Genomic DNA, 22,732 nt, shown 5'->3' with positions numbered 1-22,732 from the left:
AAACTTTAGGATTAGCTAAGGACCCTATCAAGACTATTAATATGTAGTGTTAACATTTGTAACACTCCACCCCATTGACACACAATATTGTTCGCTTTTGACTCTCCCTGGCCAGACTTCCAAGGAGGTCACTCATCTTGGTACTACTCTCACAGAAGCATGCTTAACTGCGGAGTTCTGATTGGATCATGACCATCACGGCTTTAAAATGTGTTGTTGTCATTAAGGGTGTAAGTATACATTTAAGTACATCCCTATCTCCATACCCAAGCGATGTGAGACCCCACAATTATCACCTCTTAGGACCCAACGTCCCCGATGGCGACCCTCGTGGGATTAGCCCATTCTTGGCATTCTAGCGAGTTCCCGCTAGCGACCTTCATGGGCTTGTGCACACTCCCTCCATCTTAGGCTGGTCAATGGCTCTGATACCATTTGTAACACCCTACCCAATTGACACACAATATTGTCCGCTTTTGAGTCCCCCGGACCATACTTCCCGAGAGGTCACCTATCCTGGTACTACTCTTGCAGAAGCACAATTAACTGCGGAGTTTTGATGGGATCATGACCATCACGGCTTTAAAACATGTTGTCATTAAGGGTGTAAGTATACATTTAAGTAAATCCCCATCTCCACAGCCATGCGATGTGGGACTCCACAGCATCTACACTCTAGAGAGCATGAAAATAGATGTATTTGGCACAATACATGTATAGTATTTGAGCATACATGCATAACATGATTATTCAAAGGAAATAATTGAATTTGAGATATGAAATAAGTATTTTAAGAGAAGAAATCATATCTGCCTTTAGTATGGAAAGCAATGTTTAGGGGGATATAACAATGAGAAAGAATGAATGGTTTACGATAGTGTTAAGAAGAGTAATTATTGTGTTTATTTGATTAGGTTACTAAGTGAAGAGTGTTGAACTGTGTAAGCTAAGGAGTAAGGTAAGTAGATACGATCATACCTTTGATATCTTCCATATGTTAATGTTATGTTTTCTTAAAGTTGTTTCAAATGAAACAAAACACAATGTTAGCATTTCTTTGATAGCCCTTTTTAATGTATCCAAAATTATATGATTTTGTTTGAAAATGATTTTATGTAAATGCTTCCGCTATGTTATGAAAATGTTATAAGTATGTTATGTTACTTGATGAAAAAGAATGAAATGAAATGAAAGAAAGGAAAAGAAAGAATGAATGAATGAATGAAAGAAAAGAAATGGAAATGAATGTTTAAATGTATGAAATGTTTTAAAATACTTAATGGCCTTATGAATGAATGAGCGATGGTACCAAAGCTAAAGGGGTTGAGGCATTCATCCTGTATGGTCCGCCGGGAATGGATCACTTGAGTGTACCATAGGTTATTGAGTGATGTCCATATCCATGACCAATTCCACCCGAGGCCACAAGATTGGAACGGGAATCCTTGTGATCGCCAACCCTTGCACACAGGGCGTAAATGTGTGTTGGCCAACATGATATTGAATTAATAAGGAAATGATTTTATGATGCGTGCGAATATTTTTATTGGTTGATGTTTTGGAACTTATGATGTTTTCAACTTCATTTAGTGTGTGATGTATTTACTTACTGATTATTCGACTCACACTTGATTTTTCATGATTTCTTATTAAAAAACAACCCAAATGAAAGCAAGGATGGTTCTACAGGCCAAGTGAACTAAAGACAGAAGCCACACCTAGGAGAGGAGTGGAATAAGTGAACTTAGTACATTAGCATGATTTGGTTTTCAGTTTACGTTCTATCATAAGACATAAAGTTTAAATTTTTAAGTTTTTATTAGATGAGTTGTAATAATTTTATGAGACTTTGATGGATTATTAATATTTTACTTTACAGAATATTTATAACCTCATGAGAAATGCGTAATATCATTTTCCTACGGGAAGGGGGTGTTACATTAATATTCATCTATTTAATATTTTTGTCGTAAATGAGGCTTGGCTACCTTGAATCAACCATAAATATTTTATCAATTATCTTCATATATCTATTGTAACTATTTAGTTCTATAATAAATATCTTCAGTGTCTTTTCTAATTACAATCTGCATTATTTCATATATTTCTCATTGCCTGTTACAATTCCAGCCATAAAGAGAAAAGAGAGAACAAAAAATATCCCAATATCCAACAAGCATGCTTCAATCTCACGCTTCTCAGGGTTACTTAGAACCTCGTAAGCTTGGGCCAACTCTTTAAATTGAAAGGCACCCTAAATCTGACAAGATTCAGCACATCCCCTACTTTACTAGAACAATTAACATAAAGCTAAATCTAACCATAAATGACAATAAAGTAAAGCTACAACAAGGTGTCTGAAGTGACAAATTTAGGATTATGGAGTTATTTTGGCGGTCTAGGGTAGAGTCCACTTATTTGGTAAAACAATTGGGAGAATTTATGTTATTGCCATACCTTTGACATACATCACAACTTCCCAAAACCAATGACAAAGCATAAACATACACAATCAATATTTTCCGCAATTCCCTCAATACATAAATAACAAACAAGTACTCTCCAATACTAGTTGAGGGGGGAGGAGTTTAATTTACGTGTTATGTTGTTGAGTGCAGAGTGCAAAGTTTATGAGACAAACATTTATGACTACTTTGCTTTAATGTTGGTTTCTGCCGCCTAACTTATGCCTAGGAGGCCCAAAAAGAGAGAGAAAACACGAAAGAGGCAAGATTATATGTCTTCGAATCTTGCGGAGGTAATTAATGATATGAAGGATGACAAGAAGAAATCTCAAGTAAAGAGAACGGAAGAAGGACAAAAGATTATTCGTCTTATAAAAGAAAGGCTTGTGTTTAACCAATTGAGAGAGGAAAGTGAAAAGTAGGCTAATCATCTTAAGAGGCAAAGGCTTGAGACGGAAATTATGAGCATGGATACATGCAACATGTCTCCTATTAAAAAAGAATATTTTCATTCACGTCAAATGAAAATCATTTAAAAACATTGAGTCATTACCAAACATTGATTGTCTAAATGTTTTTCCTAGTGTTTGATGTATTTTGTGGAAAGTATATTTTGTGGACTAAATAGTTAGTTTATGAACATGGCCAATAGGCCCAAACTTCAGTCAAAACTCCGGCCCAGCATCTCTTGTTGAACGTCGAGTTAGACGGCGAGCGGAGCCCAGCCAAGGCACCTAATTTCCACCTATGCAGCCTGCCAGCCCACTCGTGAAAAAATTGCCACTTTCTTAGCTCAGCTCTACAGCCTCTACTGCTGAACCCCAAGTGTAAGAAGCTTGTCGTCGGTGATCTCGCCGAAGGTACAGATGGCGTTCTCCAGCTTGAATCCGCCGGGAGGCCCACTTCCTGCCCGGCTCCGACAAAAAGGCTTCCCCATCAAACGGCCAGTGATCATAACCACGGGGACCGTTCTCCCTCTTCAGGTTCATACACAAAAGCTCTAATTTGTCTACTGGGTTCTGAGTTTGCCATAATTGGGAGACACGCTATGCGATTCATCTGCACTTTTTTTTTTCCTGCATTGGTCAATGATATGTTTCATAAATTTTGACTTAGAAGAGCAATGTGTTATCAGTGATGACATTTGTGAAATTCATAAACTGAAAGTAAATCAGGATGATGCCCAAGCGTGTAACCCAAATAAATATCCATGGGTGATTTATGCCTTTTCTCAAAACCTGAATAAATGTTCCAGTTTTTTATGTATATAAATTTGTGCCTTTCCTCAAAACCTAGTAAATGTGGTTGAGCACCAGTTCTAAATAGATTCACTACGAAACTTATACATGACTTTTGTACTCGGTTGCATTATAGTTGCACTGTATTAGTGAGCTTTTAAAAATTGAATTTCAGATCTTTTGATTTTAAGATCTAGTGATGGTAAGATCCTAATTTTCGTATAGCTTGAAAATGAGAAAAATATGCTTTGAATCATAGCTTCTTTAGTCCTTAGCATTCTCAGGTTCAGTGGTGCATCGAAGATTTTTATCTTGGGGGCCAAAACTAATAAAATTATACTATTTGAAAGAAAGTTCAAAGATAATATGAAACAATAGAATATAAACCCTGCTTAACAACCATATTTTAGAAGATAGATTTGTTTTAGTGTACTTTTTTAATGTAGATTTGCTTCCCTCTTTTAGCTTGTAGCCATCAGTTACTTGCCTTTGTTGCAAAAAGATGTACTACTATGGTAATGGTAGATAGTATAAACTAATACAGAATCATTATGGGTCGAATTTATTTAAAAATCAGTGCCAGTTATCTGTAGTTTAAGTTGCTCCGATTGATTTTCAGTATTATGTTCTTTAGGTTTCTAAAGTTTTTGCATGCCTAATAAGTTTCTTGAAGTTGTCTTCACCTTAATTGTGTTTGTAAATACTGATGGGGCATGTGAAGGTGGATTTGCTGTTATACAGACAAGTTCTGGGTTTATGGCTTTCACCGGTGGTTGGGATTTTAAAGTCTTAACTTTTTACCTTTTGTTTTCTTCCTCTTTTGGTAACTATGGTCCAACAAAATTATATTTTGAAGGCAGAAGAAATTTAAGTCTCACAAAAAGTCTCCGTGAGGAATTCATTTCCAAATGTAATTTTGGAAAAGACCCAGTCTATGTATACAAGTTAACTTCAGATCATCAATATTCAGTTTGCTCCCCCTCTCTCTCTCTTTCAAAATAGTAATAAAATTATAAAGTCAACTTTATTGAATGGCCTAGTGGTGCAGGCATTGGGGCCAATTTTGAAAATTTCAATACGTTTTCTTTCTGTCTTTATCTTGCACAAACTTGCGATGAGCATGTATGCACAGATATTATAATGAATATTATACTGTACTGGTAATACTTAAGATTACTTTGGTTAGAGACAATTAGGATTTGTACAGAGCATTTGCAGTTTATCCAGAATTGTTTCTTTTAACCCTATTTGCAGGTGAAAAATGAGGAAGAAGGGAGATTAGAAGCTCCAATGAACTTGGGTGTGTCACGAAGAGATATGATGATATATTTGACTGCTGGGGCTCTGAGTGGCGGCACAACAGATCCTGTTGAAGCACGTGTTGTGAAACCTGAGATCAGAAGAAAGATCAGGGAAAAGCTCGAGATGCTTAGGGAAAAGGCCGGGTTATCAAAGCCAAAAAATGAGAACGGAATGAAGACATCATCAGAACAACCATCGGCAAAGGAGAAAAAGCTGCCGCCAATACCATCTCCAAATTCTAAAGAACCTCTGGTGCAAGCATCTCTCCCCTGACCACAGGACAGTAATGACACTCCATCATATGATCCTTTATTAAATTTTGAATTATGGCTTTGTTCACAAATGTAGATTTTTGTTTGTCTCATCTCCAAACTATGAATTAGAATTTACAAGCCACCAAATAAAAATTATTAGATTTGTGGCCGTTTTTCAATGGCCATGGTTGAGCTTGGGCTAATTCAGGAGCATGATTCTGTTGCTAAAGTAGTTGTTTGACCAATGAATGAAAAATCCTCTCACAATGCACAAAGAGTTGATCATAGTGAATTATGAGCATGTTACAGGAGTTGATCCTAGTAGATACTGTGTTATATATGTGTCACCATGTGCACTTACCCCTCATCACATATAGAATATATATGATGCTTGGAGAAACTGAGATTGCATGGCCACATTTATATGCTATTTGAAGCTGATGAATTGTTGTTAGAAAGTTTGGAGGAGAGGAAGTGGTGGCCTTGATGACACTTATTGTGTCTTCCAAATACCTTTATCAACTTCTTGGCCACAGGCCCACAGCAGCGGTGCTGTGTTAGCATGTGGTCTCATTTTTTATTGATGGTCAGAAACACCTCCGGATTTGCACAGTGGTATTACAGTCAGATGATTTCTTTGATCCTTCATCAACAGTGGAAGCTGCGAAGTTGGTAAGGGTAGATTCTGATTAAAGGGAAAGAGGTTGTCGTCGTAGTGTAGAGATGTCCTGTGGGTTGATGGAAACACTCACATGCACGGTGTTTGGAGCTGTAGCTCAGAAAAACACATAGTTTAGAGCGGAATTCCATCTTGTGTGAGTTATATAGGCGGAGAGGTGCAGCCAATATCCACACCCAAAAGCACATAAGTAGGTTATAGTTAGGGGGTTGATTGAAGAGAATATTGAACGGGAATTTGTTCTTGGTGACACAAAACGGCTAAAATCATCTATGAAAGAAACATGATATGATTGATTGAATAGGGGAAGGACTCCAAGCATAGGTGAATAACAATTCTAGAGGAAATTGAGAGAAGAGGGAAAATGAAGATTGTGACTCTTTCCCAGCTGGTATGCATGGCAGACAGATTGGGAAGTTGCCTTTTTTTAAGGAAGAAGAATGCAGTGATCTTGAGCGGGAGAGTAGCGACTCTCAAGGAGGGATGATCGAGACCCTGATGGCAATTCATCACAAAAATATGTTATCCAATACAGGTTGATGGAGAAGAGAGCGATGTTTACTCTTGCCTTGGAGGAGGATAGCCCCTGTTCTGGGATCCTTGACTCAGAAAAAATTGGATGAAATTCAAAGAAGACATCGATTCAAAGGTAAATCCATGAACTACAAGAGCTTTTTTGTTATCTTACGAACATGTAGAATATTGAGTAAACTTTAATTAGGATGATTGACAAGAGTAGAAGAACCAATATGTTTAACGTGCAGACCTTGCCCATTGCTAGCCAACTCGAACCTGATCATTACTACTACTATTGTATTCCTCTACGTTGGATACCAAGCCAAATCAGAATTGTTGGAGGGAGATACAATGTAGGTAGTGGGATTGCTGGGATCATCACTTTGATAGGCATGACCAAAGCGATGGTAGCACATGAGGGCAATATGTCCATACTTCTGCCAGAAAATTGTCCCCCTACCTCTCTTAAGCATCTAGAGTTGAAGTTTCCCATGTAGCCTAGCTATGTTTTTGTTGTTTGAGGATGGAGACCCTTGAGGCCGAGAGGCATTGTTGCGGGTAGCGAGGTTGGGGGCAGGAACATCAACGTAAGGAATGTTATTTTCTATGTGGGTCTCTTGTGTAAGGAGGTGCCCATACAACTCCTATAATAACACAAGATCTATCTGTGTGGTGATTGGCATCACACAGAGAGTCAAATTCAGCATAAAGGCCAGACAAGATGTATGATACCACCTCAAAATCATTGAGGGGTTGATCAATGTAAGCCAGAGTCAAAGAAGATCTCCATCTGCTGAAAATATTCAGCAATAGTAAGCCTGCCTTTCTTAAGAGTGGCTGGAAGGGGTTGGGGATGGGTTGTGTTTCCAGTGATGGTGGAAGAGGATGATGATTCAGGAGTAGCCATAAACAAACAGAGAAACCCTTTTGGAGATACCATTTGCATTGAATTAATAGATACAAAGAGTAGAGTTGGTACACGTTTGTGAAAGCTGTATTACAAGACATATTTGGCTTCTACTATTTACAAGATACATCTTGTAAGTGATCTTAAGCTCTATCTTTATCTTCTTCATCATCTTTTTGTGCATCTTTATCTTATCTCTTCCTCTGTCACGTTTGTGTTGTTGATTATCTTCCAAGTGTTGATGGAGTTGTGTCGAAATAAATGGCAGTAAAAACCCATTTTGTAATTTCCAGAGAAGGAAACACCTTTTGGAGTCCAAGTAAAACCCATTCTGCTTTTATTAGAATTCTGATAGTAAAGACAAAAACAAACTTCATTGATTCAACAAAAACTTTCACTCAAGAGAGTTAAAAAAGCAAAAATTAATTGGTCTTTTTGTCCAAGTTGGAAACAAGCTGGCGCATCTGAAATCTCCAGAACAAGAAGTAAGCAAAACCGAACCCTATCAGCAAATACACCCAAATTTTCTCTTCCCCACTCTCCTTCTCCGACCTCACCTCCACTATGCTAAACCTCTCCCTCTCCACATTCCCCATCATACCCTCCAACACATGCCCATTTAACACGTACACCCTGTCCTCCGCTCCCACTACCACCGAAGTAGGAAACCCCTCGCTATCAAGGTCAATTTTGTCAAATACCACTCCCTCCCCCCAACTATCCTGACTCTTCAGAAACCACAGCTTATTCTGGGACACCACCAAAACGACGCCGTCGCTCCGGATCGCGATCCCATCCGCCAGAGTCAAATCCTCGTTCAACAACACCAGCCTGGCCGTCCCGTCTTCGTCGTCAACCTTGAACATCTTCCCCGTATTCGACTGCACCACAAGGAGGTAACCCTTGCTGACGTAAGCAATCCCGTTGAGCCCGCAGTAGCTGAACGGTGAGTCGCGGTCCACGGGATGGGCCGTGAAGGCCCGCGATCTAGAGAAGATGGAAGCTTCTCCGTCGGCGTTGACTTTCCAGATGTAGTTTCCGGCCGCGTTGGTGACGTAGGCGTTGCCCTTGAAATCCACGGTGACGTCGTTCGCGATCTGACGTGTGCCGCCGGCGGCGTCATCGGATGGGAGAAGAGAGAGGAAGAGGCGGTCGCCTGAGCGGAGGTCGTAGGCGGCGAGGGCATCGAAGTGGGGTAGTGGGTCCGCGGCGTGGATAACGGCGAGAAGACGGTGGTTGGCGGAGTCCACAGCGAGGCCCAGAACAGTGACGTTTTCGGGGAGGGAGGAGTCTGAGATTAAGGTCTCGACGACCCCCGCGTCGGACACGGCGGCGATCGTGCGGTTGCGAATGGAGCCCACGAGGAAGTGCTGGGCGGAGGGGTCCCACGCGAGGCCCTCCGGGTAGAGATTGGGGGATCGGAAGCTGATGGCGTGGGGGTTTCTGGCGAGGATCAGTGACACGGGGCCGACCAGAAGGAAGACGAAGAGGAAGATGATGACTAGGAATGGAGAAGACATGATTGGAGACATGGCGATGGTGGGATGCAATAGGGAGGATATTATTTATACAAAGGAGTTATCCAATTACTTTTGTTCTCTTTTCTTGTCAAACAAACCATGTAATGTTTTCTTGTCAGAAGGGTTGTTGTTTTGGTTTCAAGTTTCAAGCGCTAATTCTTCAGGTTTTCAGCCTCCTTGTTCTACAACACTGGAAGCGAGGATTTGGAACTAAAAGGACATCCCTCGATGGATCAGGATCCGATCCCCCCATTATTGGGAGAATATGAGTCTCATATTCTCAATCTTAGCCGTCCATTTCTATTTTCTATCCCACACGTCCCACTATAAATTAAATACTAAAATATTATTTAAATTTTACAAAGAAAATCAAAATAGAAATAAATTAAAAATTAAAATCAAATAAAAAAAAAGTTTAAATAAAATAATTAAAAAATTAGGCGGCCGGCCACCACCATCTGGGCAAGTAAAATTGGGGAATCAACTCTCAAGTGATTTTCTGGTTGGGTCATCGCCAAAAACACAACTCGACTAGCTTACACCGGCCTCTATGACATTAAAAAAAAGATAAATTTTCAAAAAGTATTATAAAAAATATGATTGTTAAAAAAAATCTTTAATAGAATAGTTACAGAATAAAGAGGTAAAATGTAGGCTGTATTTGTATGTGGTCTCTGGGTATCTCTTGGGCTCTTGCGTTGGTGATTTCCTTGGGCCTTTTTGGGCCTTAGTGTGGATGGGCTCTGTTGGGCCTTTGTGGCCTCTGGGCCTCAGGAGATCTTTTCTTCGAATGTTGGGTCTTTTGTCTGGTCCGTGCCAGGCTTGTTCTGGACCTATCAAATATAGTTCATAATCAAGAGATTTGGTTTTTTTTTTTTTTTTTTTTTTGTTTTTTTTGAGCAACACATAATTGAGAGAAAAAAACACTATAGGAGGAAACAAACGGGTGAAGCTGTGAACGAAATCAAAAGGGTTTATCTGAACGAAGTAATTCGAAGTTTGACCAACTCCACATTTTTTTAGCAAAGCTGTTAATGAAGGGTCCCCTAATGCACACGTGTCTGAACCTTTACCAGAAAAATACACGAGTCAAAGATTCCCTCAAATGGGCATCGACGTCCACAACGGACAGGTGGGTCCCTGACTTCGTCCATCCTAAACTCAAAGCACGAGAAATGCTACTATTATATTGAATAGGCTTGGTTTCTTTTTGATGTTCCATGTTCCTCCTTCTGGCTCTAGAGGAGGACTTTTGTTAGCTAGGCATTTTGGTGTTGAACTTGAATATTTTCTTTCCAATATAAATACAATAAGTGGTTGGTGCTACTCTGATCCTCCTCATAAATCTTAGATATTGTCTTGTATATATAGCTCTCCTTATAGTACTCATAAATTTAAATTATAGGAACCTCTAGATACTGTGGGTAAAGATTTTTTTGAGGCTTGGTTGTGTATTGGAGACTTCAATATGATTTTGAATCAATCGGAAAAACAAGGTGGACGCCCGTTTGCTAGTTCTTCCAATGATTTTTTTTTTTTTTTTCACTCTTTTATGGATTCATACGGCATGGTTGATTTAGGTTTTTTTGGTAATCCATTCACATGGTCTAATAATAGACGGGTTCATCACAATATTAAAGAACGATTGGATAGAGGTATTGCTTCTACTAATTGGATTCATCAATTTCCAGCTTTCTCTCTTCGCCATTTGCCTATGCATGCTTCTGATCATAATTCTCTATTGCTAAACACTTCTATGGATTCTTCCACGTTACCTCGTCCATTTAGATTTGAAAAATTTTGAACTAGAGATCCATCTTGTGAATCAGTTATAGCTATGGCTTTGGATTATGTCTCGAATGATTCTCCAGCTTTCATTTTATCTAAACGTTTGAAATCTACAAAAGCTACTCTCAAAAGTTGGAATATAATGCACTTTGGTAACATACAAAAAATTATTACAGCAACTCTTGGAAAGCTGGATGTTATCCAACAAGCTTCTCTTTCACTTTAGGATCATTTTGAGGAGTTGTCGCTTAAGAAAGTGCTCAATGATCTTTTGGGAAAAAAAGAAATTCTTTGGAAAAATAAGTCTCGTGAAATTTGGTTGACCTGCAAAGATTTAAATACCAAATTTTTTCATACCTCTACTCTTATAAAGCGAAGGCGCAATGCTATAAATTTCCTCAAGGTCCATTCCGGTACTTGGATTTCTGATCATAATGCTATTGGGAATTGCTTCACGAATCATTTCAAAACATTATTATCCTCTTCAAGCCCTATTATTTCTGATGACATGCTATCTTTATTTGATAGTGTTATTTCGGAAGAGGAAAATCAAATGTTATGCAATATTCCTTTAGAACAAGAAATCTATACTGCTCTTTCTAGTATTTAGTCAACCAAAGCCCCTGGACCCGATGGCTTTACTGCTCTTTTCTATAAGAAATATTGACATATTGTGAAAGAGATGGTTCTCCAATGTATATGGGATTTCTTTTCACACAATCATCTTTTGAATGAACAAAATCATACTTTTATTGCTTTTGTTCCGAAGCAGCTTAGTCATTTTTCCGTGAATCACTTTAGGCCTATTAGTCTGTGCAATATCATTCACAAGATTATCTCCAAGATTTTGGCTAATAGGTTTAAATCTTTGCTTCCTAGTATAATCTCTCATTATCAATCTGTATTTGTGCTTGCAAGAAATATTTAAGATAATTCTATTTTAGCTCATGAGCTCCTTCACACTCTTAAATCAACACAAGGACGAGGTGGTCTCATGGCGGTTAAGATTGATATGGAGAAAGTTTTTGACCGGATGGAATGGAATTTCATCTAGCTATTTTATCCAAGTTGAGCTTTCACCCACTTTAGATAAATTGGATTCGTATCTGTATATCTTCCATGACATTCTCCATAATGATTAATGGTAGTCCTTTTGGGTTCTTCGCTCCAGCTAGAGGTTTACGACAAGGAGATCCTTTATCTCCTTTTCTTTTTATTCTGGGTACTGAAGTTATTTCGCGACTTTTTCATTAACAAGAATTTCTGGGCTTACTCAAAGGAATCCGGATCGCTCGTTCTTATGCTCCTATTACCCATCTTTTATTTGCTGATGATTTGATCGTTTTTACTAAAGCCACTTCCACTGAAGCATCTCCAATCTAATCCTGTCTAGATCAATATTGCAGCTGGTCTGGTCAAAAGGTTAACATCTCAAAATCCTTTATTCATTTCAGCAAAAATACGACAGCTACCACTCGGATAGGCATCAATAATATTCTTCCGTTTAAACCATCAACTTTTGCGGCTATCTATCTAGGGCTTCCTTTTCTCATGAGTCGTTTGAAATCAACGAACTTTCAGTTTTTATTAGATAGGGTTGTGGGTAAAGTTGATGGTTGGCGTGCTAAAACTCTGTCTCAAGCGGGAAGATCTGTGCTTATTAAATCTACAGTGTCTACTATTTTCTTATGTGATGGGTACTTTTCTTCTCCTAGATACCATTTGCCATAAGCTAGATAAAATCTTTAAGGATTTTTGGTGGGGATTCCCAAAAGGTAAATCTCAAAATCTCTCTCTAAAATCTTGGAGTTCAATTTGCTTACCCCGTCAGGCAGGTGGTTTGGGTTTTAGGCTAATGAAAGATGTCAATCTTGCTCTGATTGCTAAACTTGGTTGGAAAATACTTTCAAACTTTGACTCTCTTTGGGTTCGGCAACTCTTGGCGAAGTATATTAAATATGGAAACTTCTTCTCTTCACCAATCACACCCTTAGCTTCATGGTTATAGAAAGGAATTCAAAAGAGCAAGCCTCTTTTGCTTTCTGGAGCTTGCCTTCAGGTAGCAAAAACATCATCACTTCCTATATGGACTTCTGCTTGGATTCCCACTATGAAAGACTTCAAACCAATTCCAAGGTTTCCTTATAATAGAATTCAGCCTTCTTTGCGTACTTCTGACCTGCTTCAACAATCTCCATTGCAATGGAATCTGTCTACGATCTCAGCTATATTCGACCAAGCCACTGTTGAAGAAATTTTGAAGATTAAAATCTCCTTGAATCCAATACCACAATATCTCTGGACTCCTTTTCTTCAAATTCGGCTTATCTCTCCATTATTAATGCTCGTTCTCTCCCCGTTTCTATTCAGGTTCCCTCCTCTTTTTGGAAATCTATTTGGAAGTTAAATCTGAATGATTGGTTAAGGCTTTTTCTTTGGAAAATTGCTTAGAATATTCTCCCAACAAGAGCTAGATTGGATGAGTTATTTTCCACAAATAACTCCTTAAACCATTGCCCTTTATGCAAATTTGCTTTGGATTCGCTGCAACATCTATTTTTCAATTGCATCTTTGCTCGAGTTGTATGGCGGAATTCTTTTTGGGCTCTTGACTCTTCTGCTCTAAATTTCTCAAACATGGTTGATTGGATAAATGTGATTATTTCTCATGGTATATCTCTAGCCATTCCACCAACTGATCATCATAAATTCCAGATCTTTGCTTCTATAGCATGTGTGATCTTTTATGGTTCTATCACAACAAAGCCTATCACGTTGGGAAAATTGTTGATGCGCGTTCCATCTCTACTCATATCAACAGAATCACTTTGGAACATTTTCATGCATGGAATATTAGGTCTTCTCTCACAGAAGAAACTTGGACTCCTCCATCTGTGACTTGGTTTAAGATTAACTTTGATACAGCCATTAGAGATTCCTTTTTTGTTCAAGCAACGGTCTGTCAAGATTCAAATGACGCTATTATTCGGACTCTCTCTCAAATTAGTCCGGCTAGTTATGGGGAAGCTCTTGCAGTTCAATTGGCAGTTTCTCTAGCTACTTCACTTCATATTGGTAAATTTATTATAGAAGGCGATTCCCAAGTTGTCATTCTGGCTCTCTAGCAGCCCGCTCTCTCTCTTGATTGGAGGATTTCTTCCATTATTTCAGATACCATGGACTCTATCCCAGCATCTTATTTTTTGGGAAGTTAGGAAAGTTACTAGAAGTGCAAACATCTGCGCCCGTTATATGGCACGTTGGGCCATGGCCAGAAAATTTTTTGGTTGCATTTCCTGTCACTTTTCTTCTTTTAGCTCGATTCTTATTGCCAGTAGAAAGGATCCTTCAGACTTTTTATTGCTTTTCTAGTTTATAGTTTTTTCTTTTCCTGTTTGTTGCTTTCTTATATACTTTAAAAAATAAAAATAAAAAATAAAAAAAAAGAGGCACTAGAAGCCTCTACGCAGACTATCTCAAGCCCTGCCACAAAATATCTACCTCCTCCACGCAACAAAGCAAATAAATTCCACGTCTCACGTCTGCGAAAGAAGTTCTTCCGGAACATTCCGATATTTATTTCATTTTGGGTTAAAAGCTTCTAGAGCTCCCGATACGTGACCGCCTTCGCCGTCGCTTATAAAACGACCAGCACTGGCTTTCACATCACATTCATTCGACGTCGTTACGAGTTCCAACGCCCGAGTCCATCTGAAATTGATGCTTAAGCCTGAATTTGAAATAGCGTGGTTGAGATTAATCAAGGACGACTTTCTGGGTTTGTTTCTGGGTATCTGGATTGGTTTTTGATGCGCTGAGATTGGTGGGGTTGTGACGGAGATGGAGGCTAACAAGAAGTCGCTATCTTATTATGGAATTCTTGGTGTTAGGACGGAATCTTCTATTGAAGAAATAAGACGGGCTTATCGCAAGCTTGCTATGGTGAGTAGCGCTGCCTCGGATTTTCGTTTTAAGGAAAAACGACTGCGTCTTGGTTGGACTTCGTTCTGCTCCCTTTTGTTCTTGATTTTTGGGTTAAATCTGAAGTATTGAGTGGGTGTGATTGTTGTTTTTGTTGTGCAGCAATGGCATCCGGATAGATGGGCAAGGACCCCTTCTCTTCTGGGTGAAGCTAAACGAAAATTCCAGCAGATTCAAGAAGCCTATTCAGGTAATTTTCTTTCCTAATGTGCACCCCCATTGGAGGCGACCGTGGGAATTTTCTTAACCTTTTTCTTTTATTGGAGCAGTGTTGTCAGACCAGAGGAAGAGGACTCTGTACGACGCTGGATTATTCGACCCTGATGAGGAAGAAGATGAGGTGGTTATTTTCGGAAACGTGCCTTTCTCTGTTTCAACTGCTGCATTTGTAATCTTTCTCAAGATAGTGATTTGTTTGGGAATTGAACTCTGTTTCAGGGCTTCTACGATTTTGTGCAAGAAATGGTGTCTCTCATGGACCAGACAAGGAGAGAGGTAGGAATCTGATATTATTTATGTCCAATTTAAACAGGGAATGAAGATTATTTTGGTTTTTGTTAATGTCTGGTTCATTTTATAACACAGGACAAAAATTATAGCATAGAGGAGCTACAGAGCATGCTTTTAGAGATGGCCAAAGGATTCGAGTCTCCTACCTGGTTCTGTGGACCGTCGATCGGAGAAGATTCCGGATGCTCAAACTCAAAGAGGAGACGATGGCAAACCAATCCAATGCCACGCAGAGGCTCACATTTGCATACATCTGGCCTCGAGATGTTTGGAAGCAGCGGTTATTGCAATTAGCGAAAGGAGAGAATAATGCAGAGAGGATTGAGGTGTTTGAGTGGTAACAATTTGCATTGGTTGTATGTAGACTTGTAGGGCATGGTTTCTTTGATGAACCTTTTTGTATGCACTCTAGTCTTCCTGTGGATACAAAATTTTAGTGATTTAGAGTTTGGGCTTAATGTTTTCACTCTCTATTATGGGCCTTTACTGAGATTATGGTATTGGGTCAATGACTGGGCACACCAATATGAGAGATGAATGGAAATATAATCAATTTTCTGTTGCTCCTTTCTGTTTGCTGTTCATCATTATCTTGCTTTAGATCCATTGAGCTAAATCCATACAAGATGGGGCCAAAAAAAAAAATTCCATAGCAGATGGCAAAAGACACGTTGACCCAAGTGTTGATTGGGCCTCTCAAAACCTAGGCAGTACAAATTGGGCCTAGAAAATCATATTCTAGACAGCTTAAGCTTAGAATGTCTCCGCTTTCAACCCGACCACCTGGGCCACGTTGGTGCATGTGGCAGGCAAGTAGAATCAGTAGATGGCCCGCATAGAATTGATGATTATTTTAACAATAGGAAGGTTCGAAATAAAAGTAACGTTTGGTTTCAGTTTTGAAGGTGTATGATTGGGAAAGTTGACTATGAATTATTGATGAAGGGGGGTTGCTTGAAGAATGTGGGACGGTGCACCTGTAACTAATCTCTTTATCTTTCTACTCATCTTTGTGTGCAGATTCCATTTATATTCCCAACTTTTTGTTCCCTTTCCATCCCATCATACATTTCTTCAGCGTTAAGTCCTTTGCTTCCAAGCATTATCTGTCCCTTTTTCTTCCGATCCATGCATATATTATTCAATTAGGTTATTAATTAATTAGCATTTAATTTTATATTTTTAAATGATGGACAGGTTTTGTCGGTCTCTATGAAACTCTAATTATTGGCTAACGAGATTCTATCCAAAATTAACTTTTATTTTTTTTTGTGAAAAATATCCTTTCCATGCTGCGTGAAAGGAGGATTCGAGAAAACTCGATAATTAAGGTGACGGCCCTGATGGAGCAAGACTGATATATGATGAGTGAAGAAAGTAGAAAAGAGCAAGGCATTGACGTCTCTTCCATGATTGGGGCCTGTGTATAGGAGAAAGATGAGCTTTTGTTATATATGACCCCTGACGTGTCTATTATATGGTGGAACCGGCCTGTAGATAATGATAAGAATTTCTTTGGGGTAATGACAATATTGATATGTGGTGCATGCTTTTTTATACTTAAATACATTTATTGGTTTGCATAATGCCAGTTTACGAATATGGAAAACGAAAATACAGGGGGAATTTTGGAATACCATGCCACCTGATGGGTCCAATTCTTAGCGAATTCCGGTGCTATGCTAGAATCACGAGCACAACATGCGGAATTCGAATAAAAGAAAACAGATGACGTGAATAATATATATGCCCCTCAATAATACCTGCTCCACATACATATTACCCACATCCATCGATCTAGTTCCAATTATTATTATATCAAAATTGACCAAAGATTCTGCATGATCGAAGGTCAGAATTCTTTGATCATACAAGCCCCTTAAATGTTTCATGAACCGTTGAAAGTGGCTTAATTAGTAGTATATATATGCATATATTGTACAAATTATTGTTATGCATTAAAGGGTTTTAAAGTATGCCGTGGAGCCCACGTTTTGCTCCAACCACATGCCCATTATGCAATTCTTACCCTTCGCTTGAAGGACACGCTACATTCTATGGTCCTAGCCTGCAGGCATGGGAAAAGTCCTTAAGAACACCCACTGAAAACCCCCACTCGCCCAGACTGAAAGGCCTTTTTAAGTCTATCACATCTTCCATGCACCTAATAACGTAACAAAACCGGTCTCGCGCACCTTCTGACGATTGTCTTCGAAAGTCGCGTCATCGCTCCCGATCAAGCCCACGAAAACACTTAAAACCACAACAACATCTCGGCAATCAAATTCACAGCGGCTGGCCTCAAGATGGCTATAGAGATGCATCGTTTCAACCCCCGGTTGCTACTAAATCTGTTCATCGTGATTGCCGTTTTCACAGCGCCGGGGACAGCCGACGAGAAGTGTTCGGCGTGCGGTCAAAACGCCCCACCGCCACCATCGCCGCCGCCACCATCACCGTGCCCGCCACCACCAGCTCTGCCGCCACCGTCGCCGCCGCCGCCTTCTCCCAAGAAACCGCCGTCGACCCAGTACTGCCCTCCCCCGCCATCATCATTCATATACATAACGGGCCCACCGGGGAACTTGTATCCTATAGACCAGGATTTCAGTGGTGCCACCCAGAATCCGATGATTAGGTTGCCTGTCTTGGTCGCCGGTGGATTGTTGGGTCTTCTGGCTTTGTGGTAAGATTCAGAATCAAAGGATTAGTATGCAATAAGATAAAGCTTTTATGGACAGGAGAATTTTGTACTCGTTTATAAGTATATTAATTAGTACCTCGATCATCCCTCGGTACATGTTCTAGCTATCCAAATTGTTCGTAAATCTTCAATAACAACTGTGTAAGAATTTATGCTCATTTTTCTTAATGATTTGCTCTTTAACTTTTCTCATGATTCTTCTCTATACTGAGTTGACTCGGTTCTGACTTTGATTCATGTATAATTCTATAGTTTTCTTCTTCCTTGTTCATCCCTTGCTCCTCTTTTGATTGACAGTATGTTAGAAAACAATCGATTATTCTTTTATTATTATTATTATTATTATTTAATTTTAGTCAGCTTTAGAAAAAAAACGGCCAAATTAGGTATATAATAAATTAATGTACAACTATATCTTGAACAAATGGATCACCCACCAGCTCACATGCCCTCCAACCTCGGCCGTCTCAATAATAAACTTCCTCGTCATATGGGCCACACGATGTGTTTGTTTGGACACGTGGCAAACGCTTATGGTGTGGTTTTTGTATGTGACGTCCTAACTCCGAACGGGGCTAAGCTGGTTATTAATTAATTAGTGAAAATAAAATTATACTAGTATTTTTTAAAATAAATTTTATTTTATAGGTCCGCGATCTATATATATGAAAAGTTAAGTGGATAATTGCACTAATTAAGGGAGTGTTAATTAGCTACTTTAGAGATGTATAGAAAATTTTTAATTATAAGAGTTTTGAATGCTTTTAAAGAAAATATAAAGGTATAAGAAATTTCAAAAGTGAAAAATTAATTAAGCATACATTATGAAGCCTCCCGATAAGCTGATAAGACATTTAGATTGAGGAGGAGGAGGAGGAGGAGGAGGAGGAGAAAGTAACAATTAATTTAATTTTGTATGCATCGATCCTATTTTCGTTTTCATTGATATTATTTGCTTTATTTTTTTTGTTTTTTTATTTTAATTTGAAGCATCCTATGTTAGTTGTCATTTAGATATGTGAGACTATAATTAATTATCATTTACCGAGTCAATTTACACAAAAAAATCCTCAAGTAATGATTCAATTATGGACGACATCGATCTAAACGAGTGCGACATCCATAAAGTGAAATATATATGGATAATTTATGCAAGAGATACAATATTTGAACATATTTAAATCCATATATATTCTATTGTCCTATTAATTGATATTTTAACTTAATGCAAATGCTTAATTATCTTAAAAGTAACAATCTAAATTTTAATCATCCATCATCTCTGGCCATGAAAATGAAAGAGAAACGTCCCCAAGAAGTAGCTCAATCGGCTAGGACCACGCCTAATGAAGCGGAATCACTAGTTCAAATCCCCCTCCTCCCTCTTGTGTGGACATGTCAAAAAAAAAAATGAAAGAGAAACGAGGGGAACCTAATGATTTTTTTTTTTTTTTTTTTTTTAAAAAAAATACTATCAATATTCGCGTCCAAATTGCAGGGATAAGGATCGAGACCAATTACCTATCCAAAATGAGACATACTTGCCTAACATTTCTTGGGTTGCCGACCTTTCTACCTTGTTAAATGTTCACTTATTCTAAAAAGTCAAGTTGACAAAAAGATGTAAGTTTAATAATTTAACGATTTATTTCGCACGATGAATAGCTAGTAAAGCATTTTGTTATGTGTAAAGAAATTTTTGGGAGTGCGATGCACAAAACCGAAATTTACTCGGCAAGATGGGTCACAAAGACTCTGCTTTGTGGGGTTGCCGTAAAATAAAAAAGTCCAATATAGTATGCTCTCATTCATGTGACAAAGTACCGAGGAGCACATGGGGGTTACTTCAACTTCATGGGTGTGGAACAAAAGCGAAGATCCAAACCATCTGATCTCGAAGTCAGAGCTCATTCCATTCTGATGGCGTGTCAGTGTGTCAGTGCATGAGATCAACATCGGTTTCTTCACCAAACAATAAATGGGGTCCAGCAAACTAGTGCTTTGCCATCTTACTTTTTTTACACAGCAATCAGCATGGGGTGGTAGTGGTGGTGGGATATCTCATCGCCAAGTGGGGAAGTTGGGTGGCTTTGCTTGTCCTTAGCCTCTACTCAACCCACCTACCGTGTCCGCTCTATAATGCAATATGCTCTAGGAATAATTATTTATGCACCTTCCCACATTGAATCAATTATATATATATAATATTCAAATTTCAATTAATTACCCTTCACGCCAAACACATGGATAAATCCAGCCTCACAAGTCACAACAAACCACTTGATTTTTTAGATCATGATAATTGACAAGTTGCATGTATTTGTGTAACCAAATTTTGGAAATGCTTTGATTGATAGACCTCGCCAAACTGCACTTTCCATCATCCTATAGTATTCACAAGAAGTGATTGCCCTTGATATTTAAATAGTGGAAAAGGACCATTTAGCATGCCCTTCCCCCCCCCCCCCCCCCCCCCTCTCTTTTTTTTTTTTTTTTGTAATATTATTATTTTGGTGGTGAATGAGATCATTGAGAATGTTATAATATTAATTAAATTATTATAGTTATAATGTTTTTAATTAATTTAAATTTTTTAAATAAGTTATGGTTTAACCAAAAGTTTTAAATTCAAACTCTGTTTCTGTCATTGAATTTAAGCATTACTTTAAGCATTTAGTAGTAGTGTTTAATAGAAAAGTCTAGTATGAAGTAGAATAAAGTCATGTTGTGAGTTCAACGCCGGTGGCGGACTAACCGAAACTGCCAAAAAAACAAAAAAAAGAAGAAGAGAAAGATATTTTACATGGATCCAATTTCAGTGCAAAGGTGTGGAAAAATTGATCAACTTCTATCTAATCTTAATTGATCTTGACTTTAGTTGCTTCAGACTTTTTTGTCATTGCCTATCCAATTTCTGTAAAAACTTCATTTTAGTTGAAGTAATCTTAATAGAACAGGTGGCAAAAACATTATTATTATTATTATTATTATTATTTATTTTTTTATGAAAAAACCATTGAAACTTAAAAGAAAAAGAAAAAAAAAAATTGTTAAATGGCATCTTGTAGAGAGGGCATTTCCCTATGAAACTGAAATTTCATGGGAGATGAAATGGATTGATTGCGAAAGGAATTTAGTGGCCAAACATTAATTTGGGGAAAAGTAATACAATAATAGAGAGTACAACAGCCTGTGCAGTAGTAGTTGGGCAAAAGGAAAAGAATTGATGCATGTAAAGGATTGAAAGATGCAAGAAAGTTTCATCGGAGGTTCTAACTTCTAAGTATTTGGGAAATGATGGATAAAGTAACTTTTGGAAGCAAAGAAAAAGAAAGGGAAAATGAAAAGAAAAAGAAAAAGAAAAAGGGAAAAGGAAAGTTTTTTTTTTTTTTTTTTTTCTTTTAATTTTTTAATATATTTGGGAAACACTCTTTACTCTCTTTCTGTTTATCTATCTGTCCCTTCAAATGAAAGAAAAGAAAAAGGGAAATCATATATATATATATATATATATATATATATATATATATATATGAATGAATTTCTTGGTGTAGGTGGTTGAACTTGAGAATCTTGACCAAATAATTAATTTGATCAAAAGGGAAACAAGAAAAGGGACCAAATGTTTAATGGGTAGCTATAACCACTGCGCACACTCAAGTCAAAATAATTAGGAAAGTGATCCTTTTTACACTGAAAATTGAAACAAGATAGATTACCTTTCCACCGACACAATGAAAATTTATGAGAAAAAGTCCCACCTGGAAATTAAACATTTGCACCTTTACCAATTCAGATCTCCTTGGAAATTAACAAGAGGAGCTAGGGTTCTTTTGGAATCTGGACCCTTTCTTTTATGACAAACCAATAAGCCAACTCCACCATATAGAATTGTGTGTGCCTTCAATTAATTGGTAGTTTAGTACAATCAATCATAATCTAAGGGCTTTTTTTTTTTTTTTTTTTTTTTGTAGTTTAAATTTTTTGTGAGAAACGAAATTAAAAAAAAAAGAAAAAAAAAAGAGGGGCTTAGCCCTATCTCTTTGTACAACCAATAAGGTGGTGCTATGTGGTAATCTTCATGACTTGGGTCAAAATCACTCAACCTCTCGCTTTCCAGCTGGGCCTTCAGTTTTTCCTTGCGGGTGGAATGGGTTTCTAGCTAGGATTTTTCCAGTGTCTCTCTCTCTCTCTCTCAATAAGAAATTGATTGAATTAAGTTTATGTGTAGAATTTTTGGTCTAGTGCTTGACTATATATGCTTTTAAATTAGAGCCATGCACATGCTGACATGCATGCACACAGCCAGAGAAACAAAAGCCTATTAGATAAAAAAAATCTGCGGCTTCTATATATTGAAAATTGACAGAAATTTCATCTAAACCAGTTTGAAGGAAATATCCTCTAACTCATTTAAAATAGTGGCAAGGAATATTAAATTCTTAACGTCATTAATAATTGTTTACACTTGACACTATTTTAAATGAGTTAAAAAATACTTCCTTCAGACTGATTTGAATAAAACTTTTGTCCATTAAAAAATTAGGGACTCTGATGTGATGGGTAAGATGCTTAATTATAGTTTAAGGGAAATGTGTAGTGTTTCATTCTATGACTCATTTTGGTTTTAAACAACTTTCCCAAGATCCAAGACGTACACCAAACACACATTTCAACTAATGCAAGAGGATAATTTAAAATAATTTTTCTCTTAAAACATTTTAAGTCAAAACAAACGGAATCTAATTTGGACCACCTTTTATGACTTCACTTCTGGCAAATTATGAGTATTCCAACTAAAGAATGAGTTGGTATACCAAATAATGCAAATCAAATAAAGTAATAAAAAAAAGAAAGAAAAGTCTATA

The 22,732-nt window shown here is 37.9% G+C and overlaps 4 protein-coding genes across 4 annotated transcripts; 3 read left to right on the top strand and 1 right to left on the bottom strand.

The window, feature by feature from the left end:
• Positions 1-3,234: 3,234 nt before the first annotated feature.
• LOC132177607 (uncharacterized) lies at positions 3,235-5,546 on the top strand. The gene is made up of 2 exons (XM_059589997.2): positions 3,235-3,448; positions 4,958-5,546. Exons 1-2 carry the CDS (start codon positions 3,332-3,334, stop codon positions 5,276-5,278), a joined length of 438 nt encoding a protein of 145 aa, XP_059445980.1. The 5' UTR covers positions 3,235-3,331; the 3' UTR covers positions 5,279-5,546.
• Positions 5,547-7,675: 2,129 nt separating this feature from the next.
• On the bottom strand, positions 7,676-9,106 carry LOC132177606 (NHL domain-containing protein). Its single transcript, XM_059589996.2, has one exon. It carries the CDS (start codon positions 8,891-8,893, stop codon positions 7,784-7,786), a length of 1,110 nt encoding a protein of 369 aa, XP_059445979.2. The 5' UTR covers positions 8,894-9,106; the 3' UTR covers positions 7,676-7,783.
• Positions 9,107-14,236: 5,130 nt separating this feature from the next.
• LOC132179194 (Chaperone DnaJ-domain superfamily protein) lies at positions 14,237-15,633 on the top strand. Its single transcript, XM_088515837.1, has 5 exons — positions 14,237-14,611; positions 14,753-14,840; positions 14,920-14,990; positions 15,089-15,145; positions 15,236-15,633. Exons 1-5 carry the CDS (start codon positions 14,510-14,512, stop codon positions 15,452-15,454), a joined length of 537 nt encoding a protein of 178 aa, XP_088371963.1. The 5' UTR covers positions 14,237-14,509; the 3' UTR covers positions 15,455-15,633.
• A 1,528-nt stretch (positions 15,634-17,161) lies between these two features.
• On the top strand, positions 17,162-18,056 carry LOC132179166 (uncharacterized). Its single transcript, XM_059591818.2, has one exon. The coding sequence runs from the start codon at positions 17,467-17,469 to the stop codon at positions 17,848-17,850; it is 384 nt and encodes a 127-aa protein (XP_059447801.2). The 5' UTR covers positions 17,162-17,466; the 3' UTR covers positions 17,851-18,056.
• Positions 18,057-22,732: the final 4,676 nt, after the last annotated feature.

The sequence above is a fragment of the Corylus avellana genome, chromosome 4 (genome assembly GCF_965113065.1).
Source record: "Corylus avellana chromosome 4, dhCorAvel1.hap1.2, whole genome shotgun sequence".
NCBI classification, from domain to species: domain Eukaryota; kingdom Viridiplantae; phylum Streptophyta; class Magnoliopsida; order Fagales; family Betulaceae; genus Corylus; species Corylus avellana.
Note: the sequence above shows the minus strand (reverse complement) of the source record. Positions and strands in the feature narration are given on the sequence as shown.